At 40.4% G+C, this 22,328-nt stretch overlaps 1 protein-coding gene across 1 annotated transcript in view; it reads right to left on the reverse strand.

Moving 5' to 3' along the window:
• gabra6b (gamma-aminobutyric acid type A receptor subunit alpha6b) overlaps positions 1 to 19,109 on the reverse strand; it is a 34,588-nt gene extending 15,479 nt beyond the window's left edge. The window contains exons 1-8 of the mRNA XM_054755354.1: positions 18,875 to 19,109; positions 18,635 to 18,759; positions 17,543 to 17,610; positions 14,615 to 14,835; positions 11,468 to 11,550; positions 11,022 to 11,165; positions 10,035 to 10,187; positions 6,056 to 6,333 (exon numbers count right to left, since the gene is read on the reverse strand). Coding sequence (XP_054611329.1) covers positions 6,056 to 6,333; positions 10,035 to 10,187; positions 11,022 to 11,165; positions 11,468 to 11,550; positions 14,615 to 14,835; positions 17,543 to 17,610; positions 18,635 to 18,759; positions 18,875 to 18,909 — 1,107 coding nt within the window. The 5' untranslated portion in view covers positions 18,910 to 19,109. The remainder of the gene's footprint in view (positions 1 to 6,055; positions 6,334 to 10,034; positions 10,188 to 11,021; positions 11,166 to 11,467; positions 11,551 to 14,614; positions 14,836 to 17,542; positions 17,611 to 18,634; positions 18,760 to 18,874) is intronic.
• Positions 19,110 to 22,328: the final 3,219 nt, after the last annotated feature.

Genomic DNA, 22,328 nt, shown 5'->3' on the forward strand with positions numbered 1-22,328 from the left:
GTTTTGTAGTTTTTATGTAATCCCACCTAAAAAGTGACAATCAAAACAATCTCGCCTTTGCATTTTCAAACTTGGTGAAATGTATATACAGTGCAACCTTGGTTAGCGTCATGAATTCGTTCTAGAAGGTTCAACTCTAACCGATACGGATATTAACCAAATCAATTTTTCCAATAATAAATAATGTAAATCCAGTTCATCTTTCCAAAAATCCAAAAATGTTTCCACAAAACGCGTTTTTATAGTTTTACAGTTATAGTTTTACATGCAGAAAGCAATTCAAAATGCATGTAAATACATGTAGTGAATGAAATGGATAAACGAACCTTGAAGGTTACTTTTATCTTCATTCAAGACGGAATTCTGTGACTGGTCCCGAAGACACATGTGGCAGTGAGATCAACCACCACCATCTTCCTGCTTTTGAGTTATTTCGTGAATTCAGCAGTGTTTCTCACCTCAATAACCCAAACTAGAGCCAAAGAAAGTCCAGCATTTTTGACAAAGAAGGCGAGAAACACTATTGAATTATCATTAAGTCATAGCAGTAGTAGTAGAATAACATAGAAAAAAAACAGGAAAGATAAATAAAAATGCTGTAAAGCCTTCTAATCTTGTACTTGTATGCAGGCTTCGTTAGTGTGACAGAAACAGTCTTCAGAAATAAAATATCAAGGTAAAACATGAAACACAAATACGTTCCACGATGCATTGCACTGAACCTTCATTCCGAGCTTACTTCCTATTTTAGGATGTAGATATATTTATGGGTGCTACTGGTAGGTTCCCAAAATGCCTGTCTGTTCATCAATTTCACCACATGGTGTGTGTGCGAGTGCGTGTGTGTGTGTGTGCTATATATGGCAACAAAAGCTTTTTCTGATAATGACACACAAGCTTGCTTTGGCTTCTTGCTGGTCAAATCCCAGTGGGATGTGCTCCTCTTTATCCTCTGCTCTACATTTCTACACACACACACTTTGACATAGCACAGATGGTCACTTACTATTAGACATGCGATTACATTGTTTGGTTATGTGGATGTGTGTGTGGGTGGTTGGAATCGATATGTAAATGTTTGTGTGTGTTTGACAGCGTAGGCGTAGTGTGTGAAATAAGGTTAGAGTAGCTGCACATTGCCAATACGTGTGGTTTGGTAGTGCGTGCATGGGAGGTCGTCGGTGTGGGTGGGCGAGTGGGTGTGGAAGCAAGTTACATTTATGTATGTATGGATGTACCTAACCCGAGGGCAGTGTTAATCACCATCAAGCATCATTTAGGGAAGAACACGTTTGATTTCTTACAGTGTACACTCACCGGCCGCTTTATGGGGTGCAGTACTTAACTGCAACCAGCAGAGGCGCTGGTGAACAGTTCACTTAGTGTGCTGTTGGCAAAAGACTTTTTATTGACGTTATAACATTAATACTAGGGCTGTCGCAGTTAACGTGAATACGTTCCACGATTGCACTGAAGCTTCGTTCCTAGCTTCGTTCCACATTAACGGATATATTGAAGACAAATGGAGAAAGAAGAGGGTATTTTAAATGGTAAGTTTCACTTCAAAGCCCTGGCAGATGGCTCTCTCGACAAGACCGAAGTTAATTGTATGTGCTGCCGTTGTGAGTTGAGTTGTCGCGCTGAAATAGAGATGTCCTCAAATGCTGGTGCACTTGCAGGCATTTTTTATTGTTATTCATACTGTGCTACATTGGCATATGAGCGTCTCAACTAAGGAACGTTTTTTTCCTGTGAGCTAAAATGTGTAAATGTGCTACGTGCTCATAGTTACGGGCAGGCATCATCGAGGACAGCTATTTGGGGCTTCTGTCAGAAGTGAGAGAGGGCACTTAGCGCTCTGAGATGGTAGTGAATGCTCGCGAGGGAATTTATTGGCGTTATTATTCATTAGGGATTTATTAGCGTTTGTGCTTGAACTGCTGTGTTTGTCAAAGATGACAAAGTAAAAGTTACATAGCGAGGATAAGCGGCATAGAAAATAGATGGATGGATGGACGGATGGATGGATGGATGGATGGATGGATGGATGGACGGACGGACGGATGGATGGATGGATGGATGGATGGACGGATGGATGGATGGATGGATGTTGATGTTGTCATACTTCCACGTCGTTTAAGTGGCCAGTGTAATAGAGTGTGTTTAAAAGCCTATCCGGTGACCTCCTAAGCGAAGTACAGAGACTGAACAGGCATACGATGTCGTTGTCTTGTTGCACAAACTTTATTGGTCCCAAAAACAACCAGAGTGCTGAGAGTGGCCGCACTGCAGCGGAGCAGATGGAAGAGAGACGGCCACCGAAAGCACAGAACTACAACACTCAATTTCCCACAATGCAATTCCTCTTAAAGACCCAGGCTCAGCCTGTAAGAAGAAGCTATAGCCTGTGACCGCACTACTAGGTTCTCAAAGTGGAGTATGCATACCCCCAGGGGTACGCCAATTATACTGGGGGTATGTAAATAATGACTTACTCCCCCACTTGGTCCCGTGAGTCCAGTTCTGGTCGGATTTTCGTGACGAGGAACATAGATCCACTTAGCTGCTGGGTCATTGAAGTAAAGAGTTTGGCTTCTCAAAACAATATGCGTTCAAAAGAGTAATACAGCTAATACACAAAAATAAGGTAAGTCCCCGTTGATGTACGACACTGCTGATGAGGATGTCATAAAACTTCATGTCAAAAAATCCGAACTATCCCTTTAAAATTTTAATCTAAATTCCATCATCAAGGCTATATTTTGGACAATACGCTTTAAATACACTCTTGTGGAACCTCTGAGACGTATTTAAAATTGTTGAAAAATACTGTAATATGAGATCATCGCTGTTTTTGCCAATAGTCCATCACAGAAATGAAAAAAAGAGTACTGTCCAGTACTGTCCAGTCTTCTTACAGCATCCTCCATAAACTGGGAAGTAATGTACAGTTTACCCTGTGAACCAGTGTACCTCGGTTAGTGTATGCCCCGGTTAGCGAACAATATGGTAAAAACTTGGTTTGTGAACATTTTCCGGTTAGCGTACAATATGGTGTGCATCTTGTCGTGTTATTAATACACTGCATGAGTCCAACTTATTTTTATCACAAAATGTCCTTGTTAGCCGCCTGTTAGCCTCCAGATGCATGGAACCAGGAACTGGAATTCAGCTCCATCGCCAGTCAATAATGTCATCAGAAGTTGTTGTTAAATCTCCATCCATCCATCCATCCATGCTGCTTATGCTATTAGGGTATTGGGGGTATGCTGGAGCCTATCCCAGCTGACTTATGGGCGAGAGGTGTTCTACACCCCAGACTGGTTGCCATCCAATCACAGTAGTTGTTAACACAAAACATAATTTTATAGTTTTATCATGCTAGTTTTACATGCATAAAACAAACTGGGTTTCTAACTCTTCCCTACAATACATCTCTACTGTAAACCACCTACTCATACACCACCGTAAAAGCACTCCTTCCATCTACCCTTACACTGTATGTCCCCTGTTAAAAATCAGCCTCCTGTTATGGCTTAACCTTGCAGCCAAAACGGGTCGTCGTGTTAAAAATCGTGACAGCATGACGACTATTTCTACTCTCAGTCGCACACTATTTTTTTTTTACCGCCCTTTTTTCCTCACCTCCCTCCTACATATTTTGGTGAAAGCAGTCATTTTCTATGAAGCCTTCCCCTCCTACTCAACTCTTTTCAGTGCAACTCGCTTACGCACACAACACAAAAACAAACACCCGCCCTCCGCATATACACTGCACAGCTATGCATCTTGGCCCGGACCAGCTCTTCCAGTGTGCCCTCCCTCCCTCTCTCCGGATCCACTGGATATTCCCTTAATCTATGACTCTTACATAATCTGCAGCAGCATCATTCACAGGGGCGAATACTGGCTGTCTCCTCATGTCACTCTCTGTGGTTATCACACAGTAACAGGGCAGCCAGAGAGGACAGGAGAGGAGGATGGATACTCAGGCTAGATGAATAGATAAGTCACTTTAGAAATGGATGAGCGCGTTCTTTGCATGCAGGATGCATAATACTCCAGATAATGCCTCAGCGTGTGCATATAGATGCGCGAGTGTATATGTGTTTGGGGATGTGCAAGCAGCAGATTATACGTGGAGGCTCGCTCCAGTGTGGATAAAGTGGAGCGTTTAAGTGCATGTATGCTGGGTATGGGCAGTAAAAGCAGTAGCCAATTGAATTAGAAGAACATGAGCAAGTAGAGCTCAAGTTGCTTGTTGTTGGTGGAGGGGATGCAGGGAAGTGTGAGACTCAAGCAAGGTTGTCATGAATTTCTTATGAATGAGGTGGAGGAGTGTGTGGCCACAACATTAGGTACCCCTCCTGCCTGCAGAATCGAATGTCATCCAGCTGCATCAAAAAGGAGCTTCCCGATCAAATGTTTTCGTTTTCATATCATGCACTGTCTTGACTATTTAAGTGCTGCATTTAGAAAGTGCACAATATCGAAGTGTGCCAATCCGTTATCAGCTACATGATGCGCATTTCTCAACCGATTATTGCACATTTTTGGTGGAAATCAATTGCGATTTTCTAAAAATAAGCACATGACAAGCTCCAAGTGACACAACATGTATCAATGCCGGTTTATATCACCCTCCTCTGTTGAACCTCACCTAAACACCTCTCGTTACCTCTCGTTTCATGACAAAAACACTTCCTATGAAAGCAGCACATCATGGATTGTCTTGACGATTCCATTGTTATCAAACTACTCCTATTAGAATAGCAAAGTATGCCAGTGTCTACAAACTCATCCCCAATGTACACAAATAACCAATGCCAGCTGGTGCAGCTGTGCGAGAGTACACTGGTAAAGCTCACTCCCTGATGCCTTAAGAGTTGTGCTGGATATCAAGTTGACAACTCGGGCTCTAGACTAACATTCGGTGGACGCTGGTTTGAGCCCCGGGTGTGTGCAGGGGCGGACCAGGCGGGTTGCACACACATGGATGTAACTTCAACCACGAACACCCAATTTTTACTACAGATTAACAGATTTTTGGTCAAAATCAATCGTGATTTTCTAAAAATCAGCCTGTTACAAGCAAAAAGGTGAATTACGTGACACAACATATGTCAATGCTGGTCTGGGAAACTATTTGATAGGCTGGCTCGTCCTCTTTTGGTTTTGGAGGCATAGAAGCAAGGCAGTGATGCACTGTCTCGACTAATCCATCATTATCAATGTTCTCCTATAACATCTAATCCACACATTGATGACTTGATGAGATGTCAGCCATGAGTGCCCATTCTCTCACAGAACGTACATTTTAGGTAGAAAACAAACATCGTGATTTTCCTTGGAAAAAACCTGTCGACTGTTGACATGCAGCTAACCAAAGGTCATCATGTTTTTTGGGAGGTTAGCAGCGAGTCACATATCATGCACCGTCTTAACTATTACAGTGATACCAATGTACTCATATAAGAAACTAAACTAAGTATCAAAGTACGCTTATCCACGCATCGATCATGTGAAGAATGTATCCTTCTTATCTGTGCATTTTCACATTTCCGTCCTTTCAGGTTCAAAATATGCTCATACTCATACTCAAACATGTTGATGCTCGGCTAAACGAAGGTCACCTCTTGCTTCCTGAGAAAATGTCCTTTTTTGTTTTGGAGGCAGCATATCATGGACTACCTTGAGGGCTAAGTGCCCAGCCCATTCTACCAAATTTCACTCACTGATCTGCAGATTTCCACACATTTTTGGATAAAAACCAACTTGATGTCCAAAAATAAGCCTGGCATGACCAGCCCGAGAGCGGGGCAGATCAATGGAGGAAAACAGTTGTAGCTTTTGCATAATCCTGCTAATTACCGAACTAACTAACCAACACACAAACAACAATCTAAGCAATCACCTTTGGCGGCGTAAAATCTAAATATACCAAATATGAATATGTTAAATAAATATGTTTTCACTCGAAAAAATATCGATATTTGCGTCTGTTTGAGAGGACACTGATGATTTATACGCTAATTTAGGCATCTGAGACACTCACCGAGGAGACCTCTCCATCATTTCCTGTGGCAGCAGATGGGGTGGCAGCTGCAGCTGCGGCCTCTTGAGCCGCTGCCTTCATGGCCGCCGCCTTTCGCAGCTCTCGGTTGGCTTGCAGCGTGGAAAAGTAGTTGACAGCCGCAAACTCGATGAGGGCAGAGAAGACGAAGGCGAAGCAAACGGCGATGAACCAGTCCATGGCCGTGGCGTAGGAGACTTTGGGGAGGGAGTGGCGGGCGCTGATGCTGAGCGTGGTCATGGTCAACACAGTGGTGATACCTGCATACAGGAAGATGCAACTGTTGTCATGTTGCCACGGTAACCCGGTGATGAGATTGATGCAATCGGGTGCACATAAGGGATTTTTCCAGTGATTATTTATGACAGTGTGTTTTAGTGAATCACCATAACATCAGAACAGGTGGCATTTCAGCTCAGTATGGTGTGCCAGAATGTCACTTCAGGGGAAGCTAATCTGTCCATGACATAATAAACCATGCAGTGGTCGAACTGGCTCCACGATAACACAGGCAATAACACAAGTTATCTGCTAACAGACATTGGCAGTGATCACCTGACACAAGCCTAAGTGCATTTTGCAAGTTCATTAAATAAAATAATTTAATTCAATTCAATTCAATTCAAATTAAAAAATGATGTAATTTAATGTAATATAATTACATTAAATTACAATTTTAAAACATATTTAATTTAATTTAATTTAATTTAATTTAATTTAAAAATTAAAAAAAATTTCAACACTGCTCTAGTGTCTATCTAGTCTGCTATAATTGTATTTAGTTTTCTGCAAAAAATTATCAAAATATGTAATTTATGCATGTATTTTAACTGTGTCCTTATTGGTTCAGGAATATTCAATTATTTTATTAAAATTATTGTAATATTCTTAAACTCATCAATAATTGTATAATTTTGAAATAATAATAATGTAAATATTTAAAATATTTCCATTATTTACATTTTTTTCTATTATACATTTTTCTATCTTCATTGCGACTTTTAAAGCATCTTTGAGTATCTGCAAAAGAGCTATATAAAATGAATGCATTATTCTCACTGTATTATTATTAATATTACCATTTTTATTTGCTGACTTATTTTACTAAGTGACCGTTAAGCAGTTTATACAATTTCAAGCATATTTGAGGACGATAAATTATTATATAGATTATTTTTCTCCCTTTATTGCTTCTTTTACAGCATCGTAGAGTATCTAGAAAAGAGCTGTAAAAAGCCAATTTACGTATGATATTGACTGAAATAAGAATGCTGACCTGGAACCTCGCTGTTCAGAAACTTATAGCAAATGATATACCTAATTGAATTTCATCATGACAGCAAGCAGGACAAAAATGTAATAGAAAACTGCTGCCTTGGCTTTTCCCAAATTTGGGCTGTGCACATTTCATTAGTAGCGAAGGAAATTAGGAGGGACCTAATGTGACTTAATAATGTCTCTCTTGCTTGGAAAACTGTAAAAACAAGTACATCCGTTTCTGATGAGCAATGCTGACTGTCTCAAGCTTAAGCACGGTGATGGGGATGGAAGAAGGGCTGTCAGGGTAGCAGTGAGAGGCAGGAGGAAGAAAGAGTATGAGTGGGCGAAGGAGGGGGCTGATGTTATAAAGACGGGACAGAAATGAAATGCTTGGGGCTTTTATGGGCTTTTGTAAGAGGAAAAAAAGTAGGTACAAATTAGAATACACTCAATTAAGTTTGGGAGACTTGTGCTCAAGGGACTTTAAGCTTTTAGAGTGCATGTTGACGATGCAGTCCATAATATACCGTTGGTCTTAATGTACTGTGTTCGTGTTATATAGCTTTAAGTCTCCTTCATCTCTTAAATGCACCTTCCACCAGCGCGCACACAAATGGAGGACTTAGCCGAACCCATCAACCTTTTGGAATAACTTTGGCATCAGAGGTCTTTGTAAGCTGCATAAAACTCAAAGTTGGACTGCTAGGAACTTTGGACCACAAATAGTACATGTATGCCTAAGTGACACCTTGCATTTATGGACTTCCAAACTTTGACAAGGGCCCACACAACTCCACAGACTTCACCAACAAGGTCCAGAACCTGAGACTTGCCAAAGATGAAACCATGGTATCATTTGATGTCACCTCGCTGTTCACATGCATCCCAATGGTGACAAAGAGAAAGGTAATGGCCTTTACTTGTCACTTACACAGCGGTACAAGCAAAATCGTGCAATCACCCGTCCGTAAATATGCAACACACCATACAATATGACGGGGGGTGGCCAGGAACAGATGACTAGACGCTAAAAGGGGGAGAGGAAAGGTGAGAAAAAGAGGAGAGGCGAGGAGAAAAAACTCCAAACTATGGTCCTATGGTTGGCAACACAGGCACAAATAAGCACACTTTACAACATAAGAACTCGAAGACTTGCACCAGGGAAGGGGGAAAAAGGCGTGAAGGTGTTCCAGCGTAGGCCGGCAGCCAGCCACAGCCATCGCAGCCATGCCAGGCACGTGCCGTGGGTGCCACATGTCAGCACTGGGGGATGAAGTGGTGAAGGCGTGGGATGGGGGAGGGTGTGTGTGTAGCAATCGTGCATGTGCGTGAATGTCTTTGCATGTGTGTGTGTGCATAGGCCTGGAGATTCGCTCCATCTAGCACACAATCTTGGTGCCTCAGTCCGCAGGATATCATCGCGATAACACATCAGTTGCCATGGAGACGACCTTGAATGGGCCCCAGACAATGTCAGCAATCAACAGGTGTCCGTGAAGGAAGGGTAGGAGGAATCCAGAGCATCTCACGCAGCAAACCTCCTGGAGGAGTTGTTCCGGTAGCAACCTCGACCGAGGCAGGTGCCAGGGGGTTGTTTGCGTTAGTGCGAGTAGTCGCATTCCAATACACTCGCCTACTCTGTTTGTCCATCCTGGTCTCTCGATCGATCCATCTCCCTTTGCAAAGCCAAAAGCTTCTCCAAGATGTTTTCCTGGTTGTGATTCATGATCACAGTCAGAGTGCTAACGGCTTCGCCCACCACATCAATCATGACGGGCAGCTGCTGGGCGCGTTGGACTGATGTCTGCGTCTTCTCAATTCTGTGATACACCAGGGCAATGCCTGATCCAATCAGCAACAGACTCTCCATACAGAACTGAAATTCAGTGTGTGCCATCCATCTTTGGTCAAACAATGTAAACAAAATCCAACGCCATAACCAAAAACCTCTCCTTTTTAACAGTGTTTTTCCCACAAGGGTCCCAAACTTTCCAAGAACGCAATGATAGGGATGCATGCAAGCTTGCTGTACTGCTGGCTTCCTCCTAAACACCAGCGCAACCATAATCTATCTGAGAGTCACCATGAGGGGGGACTGGGATTAAAACGGGATAAGAACACTTCCACACACTTCTCCCTTTGCTTTGTCTCTGTCGTCTTTATTCCTTGGTTCGTCCTCCGGTTTCTCTCGGAGCGCTCTGCTCCTGAGGCTAGAGCTTGGTGGCAAGTGTAGCGTAATGTAATGTGAGCGAGCGGAACCTGTGAGCGCTCAGAAGCAGGCCAAGTATAAACATCCACCTCCCCCTCTCAGCCCTTTTTTGCATGAGCAATTTCAAAAAGGACATTTATTTCCAATTAATTCAGCTCAACCACTGTGGAGGAGGAATAGAGATAATGAAGAAAGGTTACCCCAAAAAAATCAGTCTGCCTTTGTTTGCATGAACTCGGTTCTTATTTGGGAACCAAGTGGGTTTGAATGTGCTGGGAAACGGAGAACAGTATGGCTGCTTTAAGTTTACAAAGTTAGACTGGCATCAGGCTCAATCTGTGGGTGTTGAAGTCAATCGATTCAAGGATTTATTTGGTTTTTTTTTTCATTTGACTTCTGGATACTTATAAACACTTCTGGGAGGTGGAATGTGATAGCAATTTGACAAAAATTTCATTTGAAGCAACAACAACTGAAATAGAATTTTCTTACCAAACACTGTCCGAGCAGGAACAGATTCCTTGTTAATCCAGAAGGAGACTTGGGCCAAGATGACCGTCATAATACAGGGAATGTACGTCTGGATAAGGAAAAATCCCATTTTTCTTTGCAGATGGAAATGGACGGTCATGATGACGTATTCCCCTAAGAGAGAATGCATTGGTTGTGTTTATGTTTTGAAATTATGCGATATGATTGATTAGCCTCTAAAAACCTGGTCTGAAGCGGCCATACCCAAAATAACTATAATGTCTACATGGATGATCTTGGTATCACAATAACAGGAGATGTGAAAGTGTACATATCTATGCAACTGGGTAAGCGTAAATGTGGCTGCTGTTGTCGCAATTATGTCATATTAGTTTTTGTTTTATGGAATGATTCATTGCATACACCTATCTCGGACTGTTTGCTTGTTTTTGACATTTGCCCATGTAAGTGCTCTTGTTCCCTTACATTGTTCTCTGTTTTCCTCAAATTTATTTTTTTAAGCTGTAGATGCTGTTTCATGAGCCCCTTTCACACAGAAACCTTGCAAAATTGCTTCGTCGCTGCCATTTATACAGAACAGTGACACTAAAAAGATGAAAATGTAGTGTGAAAGTCCTTCCAGCCTGTACTTAGACCTAAGTCTTCCTATCAGTCCCTACAGTCCTGAATAATACTGTTTGTATCTTCTATGGTCACTTCCTGTAGGTGTAACAGTAGTAGTAGTAGTAGTAGTAGTAGTAATAGCAGTATTGGTACATGTTGGTGTCTGTCATGTATTTACATTGGTTTGGAGCTAAGCCATCCTAAGATATGGACAATGGAGATCTCCAATGGTGGTATAAAGGGATCTCCTATGGTAGACATCCGATGTAAAAACTGAACCATACAAATTGTTTACGTTCGTAATTTCAATAGAAGAGGAAGTACTTTTGTCTCAAACAACACCCAGCCTTGCAATCATTCCGTGATCACTGGACCTTAACTCACCTGTGTTGGACTTCAGCCTTTCACTTGACACTCTTTGACCGATAAGGTCATACTGCAGAAGACTGGATGACTCCTGAGGGACCTCGACAGAAGACAGAGGACCTTTCTTCCACGTGTACATGATCTCGCTGACAGGGTAGGCATCTGCGCAGAATGGATGGCAAAGGCTATTAAACCTTGGACAGCAATGGATTTAAGCACTTCTGAAGGAGAATCATGATACTTCTACTGAAATCTTAAAGACTAGATTGTGATTTTCAGATAATTACATTCTTGGTTAATTAATGTCCTGACTGACAGACTTGCTTCCTAAATGAGCTGCCTCTTTCAAACTGACATCTATGAATGGCGCGCTGTCAGCCAGTTAGTCAGTAAGTGACACATTGATCATTTGAGAGTGGCACCATCTGTCACAGACACTTCACCAAACAACAACAAAAACTCACAGCTCCCAAACTTCAGTGGGCATGCGTGTCCGTCCATCGGGAAGTTCATCAGGCGCATTGGGCACTCGGCGTTTATAGTTAATCTGTCAGAATGGAGAACATGGAGAGAAGCGTCTGGGTTTTTTTTCATATTTGATGCATTGTTAGCTCTGAAACCACAAGTGCAAGTTTAAATGAGGATCCTCCTGACTTTAAAAAGCTGTTTTTTAATGATCTCATGCAGTCTCGTACCTTCAGAAACTAAGGCTGGTTTTACACTGCAGCTCTACCCAGTTCTGATTTAAAAACCTACATCTTTAAATGTTAAAAAATGTTTCAGTTTTGATGTTAAAGACGCTGGAAGTTGGTGAAAATATTAGCAGTGAACCAGTTAATACATATTTTAAATCCAAAAGTGGAACCCCCATAAATTAGGACAAGTAAGGGAGAAATGTGATCCTGGGAGCATTCAAAAAAGCAATTTTCAGAGAATAAAGTTGTAATATTACATATATAATATGAGAAAAAAGATAGCATTATTAAAATTAAATAATAAATACATTACATAAAAATTCTAAATATATTAAAATTAAAGTAGAAATATTAAAAAATATGTTATTTTCTGAAGTCGTCATATTATTCATATTATGACAAACAAAACCAAAAAAAAAATAAAGTTGGGTTGCAAAAAAGTTGTATCTTATCCTATCCTATCTTAAAAATATTATGAGAATAACATCATAACATTATGAGACAAAGAACACGTAAATGTTGAAATATTTGTCAAATTAAAAAAAAAAAATTGCAGAAATGGAAAAACAAGCAAAAAAAGTGAAATTAGGATTTTTCACCTACAGTATATCACAAAGCTGTGATGCAGGCAGTTTTTCTTTAAGTACATAACTATTCTTAGCACATTTACATGGTTTGGTTTACAAAATATAAATATCAAAGTGGCCCGTCCATCCTTTGATTTTTCTCTTTGCGGCCCTCGATGGAAAAAGTTTGAACAGCCCTGGATTAATCCTTTTGCTTTGACTTTCTTTAAATCTAAAATTGTGCACTCACTGCCTTACTTCAAACCAGCGCTTCTCAAATAGTGGGATGGGGGGGAGGCAGGGAGGACTTTCAACATGAATGCAGATCTGCCAACATGTATGGATTTGTCGTACTCAGCATGCAATTCACTCTTCAGTACTAGGGGTGTAACGATCCATCAACTACATTGATTTATATTCCTATGATCCATCTTACGTGTTCAGCAAGTTGCCATTGCGGCCAACATATACTGATCTAACGTTGCTTAGAAGGTAATCCATCTATTGCATCGGTACTAGGAAATAAAGCATTGGATTTAAGCACGGCAGGCTTTATATGAATGCATGTCTTTTTAGCACTTTTAATGATAAAGACGTTAAACGTTACTCGATTCAGTCCGCCTGTCTGTGATATCATCGTTTTCCGGGTATGTGGAGGTCATAGGAGTTGTAGTGGACCTGTGAAATTCACTTCTTTGTCTTTTGGTCAGTTGATTCACTTGATTCAGTATTCATATTTAACTCATCTGTCCTTATTTGAAACTCATTTTCAGGGACAATATGCAAAGTAAGGACGTTTTGTACGCCTCCGGACAGTAGTTTACGGTCCAGTAGCAGTGACGCTTAGTGACATCATCATCCGGCGCAGCATGTCCAGGTCAAAACATATATGTGTGCTGCAAAACTTCTGTCATTTGTGTATTCGGGCTAGTTGGTGCACCATTCTTTTAAATGGCTGCTGTGATTAGGAAGATTAACAGCACAAAAAAGCCCCTGCTGCCATCGGCCCGTACCGGTTGAGAAAGTTTCAACACCTAATTGAAGATACAATGCCACATTCATTTACTGAGGAATTTGCATAACGTCCCTCACCTTTGGGTGCAAAGCGCAGGTTAGGATTGCACTATTGAACGTAAATAATTCATCGTGGCAAGCTATACCACCCTCTGTTCATCCTGATTTTGTATTGCATTTTTAACTCATTTTTGAACTCATTGATAATTTATTCTTAAGTATGTCAGCATTATTAATAATTCATACCCGATTCCTTTACAAAAAACAACAGTAATCTAGGAAACATCGCTTGTACTTTCACAGTCACGCTGGTTGAATTTTTCGCTAAAAAGTTATTGAATCGATTTATCGATCTAAAGGAACCGATATCGTCCTTGAATCGTATCGGCAACCACCAATCGTGATAGGAATCAAATCGTTACACCCCTATTAAATACAGTACGCTTGTATACTTCACTGCTCTCCATTTTGTTGCATTTTGCTGGTTTCAGTTTCAATTTCAGTCTGTACAGTAGAGATAAATAATAGATAGATATAATCAGTTTCTCAATTGTATTTCAAATTGGGGGGGTGCAAAAACATTTCTGTCCCCCAGTGGGGGCATGACAGAAAATAATTGAAAACAACTGCTTTAAACAATCCTGATGCCCAAAAGGCTGGTTTAAGATGCAGGTAAGCTTGGCTTTACTCCACTGGCCACCATCGACTGTTGTTCTTCCCTTTTAATGGAAGTGTTGCAGTAGTTTTGCAGACGTGCATCACAGAGCTGGCGTCAAGTAAATCTGTAGTCACATATTTGACGGAACATAATCAGGATTTTGAACCATGTTGTGTAAATCCAGCCTTGTAAATGCTGCCTTTCATGGCAGAGGATATTGGTTCGATTCCCGGCCAGGGTTGCGTCAGGGCATCCAGCGTAAAAACTAAGCCAAAACCATTCATGCAACTGACTCACTGTGGCGACCCCTGATAGGGAAAGTGAAAAGTGAAACAACAGCAACAGTGCAATTCCATCCTTGTTTACCACCCCAACTCAAAAGAAGATTCAGTTTACATTTCGTTATTAGTTTGTACTTTGAAAAGAAGATTGAGATGTTCCATTTCTTTTTGAAAAATATGGGCTTGTGCCCTCCGTCGCTCTGGGGGAACTTCTATTTTTTGGAACAAAGCAGTTTGTTTGAATTGGCTTTCAAAGGCTCTTTTCGCAATCATATGGCACATATTTTATTTTGGAATGGCTTTACGCATGTCTGTGCATCCTCTTTGGACGCTTTGTTTGTTTGATTTGCTTTCCAGGGCTCTAGCCATCATTCTATTCTGGTCTTGGCTGCGTTACCTCATGGTGTAGAGGATGGTTCCGTTCTGCATGATGCGGAACAGCTTGTTGGGGGTGGTCATGTTGTGAGAGATCGACCTCTTGCCGTTGCGGAAAAACGTGTCCGGCGTCCAGATCTTGCTGACCATGAGGTTGTTGAGCCGCAGGATCTCGATGGGGCCTTCAAATTTTAAGCGTTCGTCAATCCATGTTTGGCGGAAGAATACGTCCATGGTGTATTCCTGGATGGAGGGGTTATAATTTGTGTACAATGTATTTACTACTATCACCTCTATGATTCTACTACTGTTCTAACCTGCAGAGACGGACATATGGGGTACCTACTGAGTACAATATTGGCAGCGTGTGCCAGTTTTTACACAGGACTATTCTTCCATAGTCAACAATGGTTCTGGAACCTTTGTCCCCAAAACATTTAGGAACTGTAACATCAAGAAATGTCTCTATTTCCATTGAACTGGAAATACTCAAATGCTGAATCCCATTTCGGCATTTCCACTTTCACTTTTATCTTTCTGAAAAGATAATATGTTTTATTATTCATTTACAATATATATTTCATTCTAATAACTTACTTATTAAAATGGAAATTCAAACCTTGGACTGGCCGCCAGCCAATCGCAGGGCACATAGACACACAAAATTCACATATTTTTAATGCATGCTATTAGAATAAATAAAAAATGTGCGTTATATTTTTAGATAACATTTTAATCGTTTTCATTAGTTTTTTGGGGGGATGAATTGCAAGGAAAACTCACACGTATCTATCTCGACACATCGTCATGCATCATTGGTCCATTTTGAAGACCTGCTTCTGTCACCAAATTTGGTTCCTTCCCACCCCCCCCCAAAAAAAGGGTTACATATGCTCAAACTAACAAAAAGACTACAAAAAATCACTACTTCTACTTCATTAGGTGCACTTATGGAGCATTAAGATATAAAAGTAAGTAATAATAATAGCTAAAACCTATATTACAAAAAGATTAGTCACATGTATTGAATTATTTTTACTATTTTTTTTATTACGTATTAATATAGACATAAATATAAGGAATTAGCTGAATTATTTATGTTATTCTAATATATATTAGTCTAATAATATATACATATACTGTGGAATAGATACTAGTTTAAGATTTTTTTCTAGTAATACAGTATTTGCGATTCAGTATTTGCGACCCTACACATGCATTTTAAACGTCTGATACCAGAGGTTCACAACCACTGGGTCACAGCCTGGTATCGGTCTGTAAACGGGGCCGAACTGGGCCACGGGAAACTTTCAGGTGCAATGATATAGAAAAATTCACTTTAAAAAAATTGTAAATAACTACATACATTTTTATGTCAAGGCATATCAATTTAGGAAATACGGGCTATTGTTTTATTTTAAATATACAGTTACAAATCAGAGTTTTTACATATTTATGTTGTGAGCGGTGATCTGTCCCACTTTGTTTGACGGTCCTTGAATGCACCATTGTGCGTCTGCTAACTTTCTCCCATGCTGAAGAGATAGACTATCCATCCATTTTCTCATTAGGGTCGCAGGGGTATGCTGGAGCCTATGCCAGCTGACTTCGGGTGAGAGGTGGGGTACACCCTGGACTGGTCGCTAGCCCAGGCACATACAGACAAACAGCCACTCACACTCACACCTACGGACATAGTCGCCAATTAACCCAACATGCATGTTTTTGGAATGTAGGAGGAAACCGGAGTACCCGGAGAAAACCCCCGCACATCCAAACTCGCGAACCCAGGTCTTACCGATCTCCTGACTATGTGGCCAGCATGCTAACCACTAGGCCACCGTGCGGCCCGAGATAGACTACTATACTGTAGTTTTGCCGTTTTTCTTTCACCTCATATTTGGTCCCAAATGCTGATACCATGTGGGAATACATAAAGGTACGTTTTGATGACGTTATTGAGTGCTAATGTGCATATCTGTTTGCGCACGACCTCAGGTTTATTCATGCTAGCACACTGCCTGTTACCACACGCATCAAACAGCGGCGTAATAATTTTCTCTCTGAAAAACATTCGCCAGGCTTGTACTGGTGTGTCTGTATTCACTTTGTTCTTTTCATTTGATGTAGTTACTGTCTTAGTTTGACATAATACACAGTAAATAACATACATTAGATCGCTAGAATGTAGGAACCACCTCCCTCCGTTCCGCGGGAGATTTGTGGAAACGCAAGCCGGTCCGTGGGTCAAGGTTGGGGACCACCGTCACAGACCACCCACTCAACATTTTCACCCAGTCTCGTCAACGAAAACTCACACACGACTCGTCACGTTTTAGTCATGAAAGAGTCATGTTTAGCTCATCACTGTGTTGTTTTCGTCAAAAAAAGTTTTGTCAAGAAAATGATTTTGTCATCACTGGCAGCGAGGTGAACATGAGTAGATACATGGTGGTAAGTCTGGAAACTGGAAACTTGGCGAGCTCGCTTCCCCCGTGCCTTGCTAAACAGACCAACCATCATCACACTTTGGGTCCAGGCAGGCTTTAGAAAGCACATAAAAAGCCTCGAGCCTCGAAGAGCATCACATTCAAAAGACACATAGCACTCGCTCGGCCGGCCTATCCCATGTCAGGAGTAACCATGATGCAGCCTATCCCGTCCGCAACATCAGCCACATCTCTCCTTCTCTAACGAAAGTGGGGTGGGGGGTGGAGGGGGGGAGATTGTCAGCCAGATTAAACTCCGACTAAGCTGCACTAATGACATCATGCCCAAATGCTGGAATAATGAAGGCTGGGAAAGCCAGGACTTGAGTTACCAGGAAAAAAAAAAAAGAAATAGCACACATTTGCTCTCGTTTCTTTTCATAATGACACAAACGTAGAGTACACACACGCATGTGCATGACAAGGGGTGAATTAACCTTGGTGGGTGCTTGTTTACATACCATCTCCACATCTGAAACGGGTCCAAAGCTGGTAACAAAGATGTCCGTTTTGACTTCTGTGACTGGACCTACAGCATGGAATAAGTTGTATTGGCATTTTAGTGTCTCATATGTTGACACAAAAACCTAAAAGTTTCAATATATCTATCTATCTATCTAGCTATCTATCTATAAATATAAATATATATATATATATTTATTATTATTATTTTTAAATTAATGTAAAGCTTGTGCAACTATAATATAGATTAAATATATATACACATATATGTACCATAAAAATGTAAAAATACATATACCAATGCGATAAAATATTTATTTATTTTTTGTTTCTGTGACATGACCTACGACACAGAAAAAATGTAATACATACACAAAAAATATCAAATGAAAAAAAGAAAATATGTAAATAAAATAATACGTATTTTTAAATTCTGTGACTGGACCTACAGCATGGGAGTGGGTCATATAGGCCAGGCTAGTTTCATATTTTGCCACACAAATAGAAAGAAAAAAGGGGAATATATGTATAAATACAGTATAAATAAATAAAATAAAAATTACAAAGTATATACTAATATATTTTTTTTTTACTGCTATTGGTGAGTTGTGTAGGTATTGCTAATATCTTAACACAAACCTCTAAAGTCTGTTTTTAAAATAAATCAATGTGAAGAAATCCAAAACATATTCATATAAATATATATAAATAAAATAAACGTTTAAAAGTATAAATAAATAAAATAATCTCATTTAGTCTTATGACAAACACCTCTAAAAATAATTACACACACATTTAAATAACAATAAATATGTAAATAAAATACCAAATTAAACATGCAAATCAAATAATATGCATTTTATATCATTTCTAGACAATAATGTCAATAAATGGTTTTCAAGTGAATAAATAGTCTTTGCACTATTTTCGTACTTACTGTACTTTCTTTTAAGGACTAGAGCACCTTTCTACTGTGTTTTATTTGCCCAGATGCCAATCAAAGCCACCTTTCCAACCTGCCAACTTGGATGCAACTTTATCCACTATAAAACTCAAATGAAAAACAAGTACGATATGTAATTAAAACATACCTCCAAATCCAGGTCGCAGCCTGTTGTCATAGCCGTCCAGTAATCTATCCAATATACGCGTGATGTTGTCCAAATAGATACTGCTCTCGCTGTGCTGATTCCCCCGAACACAGCCGACACTGTAACTAAAGCACATGTGCGCAGAAAATATGACAAATCATAAAGGAGTTGATGAAGTGGTGCCAAAATAGCGTCGTGCGTAAAAAAAAAAAAAAGTCCAAAGCAGAGTTTGCGACTCACCAAGACAGAAAGAAGCACACAAAAAGGAAATCCATGCCTTGCACGAATTCAGACAAAACAAGTAGAAATCCGCGTAGAGCTATGCAAAAACACACATGCCATCATCATGTGTGGACATGTTGTTTTTTTTTTTTTTTAAATAAAGGCGAGTTGCGAGGAATGGCGCGTCAGTCCAGTCCAGCACGACTTGACTTCCTCTCCAGTGCGCCAGACTCAGCCTCAACGCTCAGTTCGAAAAAAAAGAGGAGTTTTAAGAGTGGAGAGCGTTGGATGGACATACGAGAAGGGGAGGGGAAGGGAATTTTGCAAGGGAAAAAAAATAAGTTTGATGGAGAGAAATGATAATAATAACCTGATATCTATCATTTCGATATAGTCTTGGACACAACATTAGGTTGATCCCACTGCCTTTGTAAGGATATCCTCATTTAACAATATGTTTATCATACTGACAGCTGTTTCTCAGATTAAGGTAGGGATGCTGGGATAGGCTCCAGCTCACCCGCAACCCCAAACAGTACAAGAGGGAAAAGAAAGTGAATGAAATGGGTTGAAATATGACAAAAATCTAACTAAACACTTAATTAGACACACCTGTAAAGATTCAGTATATATTTGGTTACCTCCTGTGGGGAAAATTCAAGGGAACAGTATTTCAATTAGAACCCCAGGTAATCCTTTGTCTAGCATAGTAATAATATTTGTGGTCACTACATCTCTAGGACTTAACTGACCCTTAAAAGATAGTTTTATGTTATTTGACTCAAACCTGAATTTAATTAGATGCATATTTTGGAGTAATGCATCATTTATTTTTAGAACAAAATAACAGACAAACGAACAAAAACAGGCCAAATGTAATAAAGCACAGCGTGGTGATCGAACATTTGTCGTTTGACTTTGCAGGTTGACGCGTATGCCATTGCACCACGATGCTTTAATGGCACAGGGGGGGAAGTCTTTCCTTTTTTTTTCTAGATTAGTGACAGAGCAGCAAAGACCCATGGCGTAAAATGTAATGTAAAGCATGTTTAAAAACAGGATTTTATTTTAGTGCCAGCCAGCATTGTATCTTTTTTGGCCATTTCATGCAGATATAGCGAGTGGTTGGTCAATATCGATGTTTACTTTTTGCAGCTTTAACCTCTCGTGAACCTCACCTTTACTACCAAAAACAAGTAAAAAGAAAGTTTTATTCTATATTTGAGAAAAAATATGTCCATTCGTTTTCTATGCCGCTTATCCTCACTGCTGGAGCCTATCCCAGCTGACTTTGGGCGAGACGCGGTGTACACCCTGGACTAGTTGGCAATCGCAGGGCACATATAGACAAACAACCATCCACTCTCACATTCATACCTGTGGACAGTCTATAATTAACCTACCATGCATGTTTTGGAATGTGGGAGGAAACCGGGTACACCGAGTACCCGGTGAAAAGCCACGCACGCACGGGGAGAACATGCAAACTCCACACAGAGATGCCCAAACGGATATTTGAACCCAGATCTTCCCGATCTCCTGACTGTGTGGCCGACATGCTAACCACCCTTTTGCCCCCTTGACAATGTGTACTATGTACTGTATGATGTACAGTACGTACACTGACCGGCCACGACATTAGGTACACCAGAACAATCTCATGACATCATGCATAAAGACAAGCTCAATCAAAATCAAAGAAATCTCTAATCAAAAGGTAGGGGATGCAGGTGCATTTGAAGTCGCCGCTTGCTTTTTTGATTCATATCCATATAAATACTCACATGGTCACCATACTATCTAACGAAATGAGCTCTGTAGAAAAAGGGGTACATAAAAAAGAAGTTTCATCACGCTATACATGATATACAGTAGCTATTACTAGTATGTTTGTAAAGGTTTTATTTAATATTTTTTGTTTACCTTAAAGGGATGGTTTGGATTATTTGACATGAAGTTGTATGACACCCCCATTAGCAGTGTAGTGCATCAACAGCGACTTACCCCCCCCCAATTGGTCCCGTGAGTCCAGTGCTGGTCGGAGATCCGTGACGAGGAACGTAGTTCCGCTTATTTGCTGGGGACATTTAAGTAAAGAGTTTGGTTTCTTAAGACAATATGGGGATGTCATACAAATTCATGTCAAAAATCCAAACTATCCCAAAACGTGTCACGGGTGATTTATTGATGATTTTTTTTTGCTTTTTGGAGTAAAAATATGTATTTTGCATTCTTTACCATTAGTTTATGTAAGGTATGTAAGCCAATGTTATAGTACTACAGTATGTGATATTTTAGCATGTTTGGATCATGTAGAAGAACCCATCCATCCATTTTCTATAACGCTTCTCCTCATTAGGGTCGCGGGGCATGCTGGAGCCTATCCCAGCTGACTTCGGGTGACAGGCGGGGTACACCCTGGACTGGTCGCCAGCCAATCGCAGGGCACATATAGACAAACAACCATTCACGCTCACATTCATACCTATGGACAATTTTACCAATTAACCTAACATGCATGTTTTTGGAATGTGGGAGGAAACCGGAGTACCCGGAGAAAAAACACACACGGGGAGAACATGCAAACTCCACACAGAAATGCCTAAAGTAGAATTGAACTCAGGTCTTCCTGATCTCCAGCCTGTTACTGTGTTGGCCAACATGCTAACCACTGGACCACCATGCAACCCTTATGGAGAAGAACCAAATGCTAAATTTGCCATCATGAGCTGAAAAAAAGCTTGGGGAAACTTGGAAGCAGAGCTGTTAGTACGCTGTATTTGTACACCAATGCAAACAATTAACATGATTATCAAAAATGAAAATTGTTTGTTTTGGATCACATTATAGTGTTCAGTTGGACCTAAAGTTTTTGTGTGTATACACTGTACCTTTAATAGTGGAGCGTTCATGTTGCCAAAACTGCATTGTATGCATTGCGCCATGTGAACCAGGAAATATGAGCACTACTCAGGTCTCTGCACTGGCTTCCTGTTGCTCAGAGAATAGACTTTAAAACAGCTCTGCTTGTGTACAAGTCTTTTCACGGTCTTGCGCTAAAGTACATCTCTGACATGTCAGAGCCACATAAACCATCTCGAGCTCTGGGAAGCTCAGGGAGTTGGTGTCCTGCGGGTGCCTCGAGTCAGGACTAAACACGGTGGGGCTGCGTTTCGGTTTTATGCTGCCAAAATCTGGAACAATCTTCCGGAAGATGTGCGTTCAAATCCAAGCAGAAAACACTTCTGTTCAACTGTACGTATGACAACTGAAAGTATTTTATCTGCACTCTTCATTTTTAATCTTTTTTTGTTTCATGGAATGATTTATGGAACTTTATGTAAGGATTTTAGAATGATTTTATGTTTTTATGGAATGATTTGAAGTGATTTTACCCTTCTTTTCTGTAAAGCACATTTAATTAACTTGTGTATGAATTGTGCTCTATAAATAAACTTGTCTTGCCTTCTGT

The sequence above is a fragment of the Dunckerocampus dactyliophorus genome, chromosome 16 (assembly GCF_027744805.1).
Source record: "Dunckerocampus dactyliophorus isolate RoL2022-P2 chromosome 16, RoL_Ddac_1.1, whole genome shotgun sequence".
NCBI classification, from domain to species: domain Eukaryota; kingdom Metazoa; phylum Chordata; class Actinopteri; order Syngnathiformes; family Syngnathidae; genus Dunckerocampus; species Dunckerocampus dactyliophorus.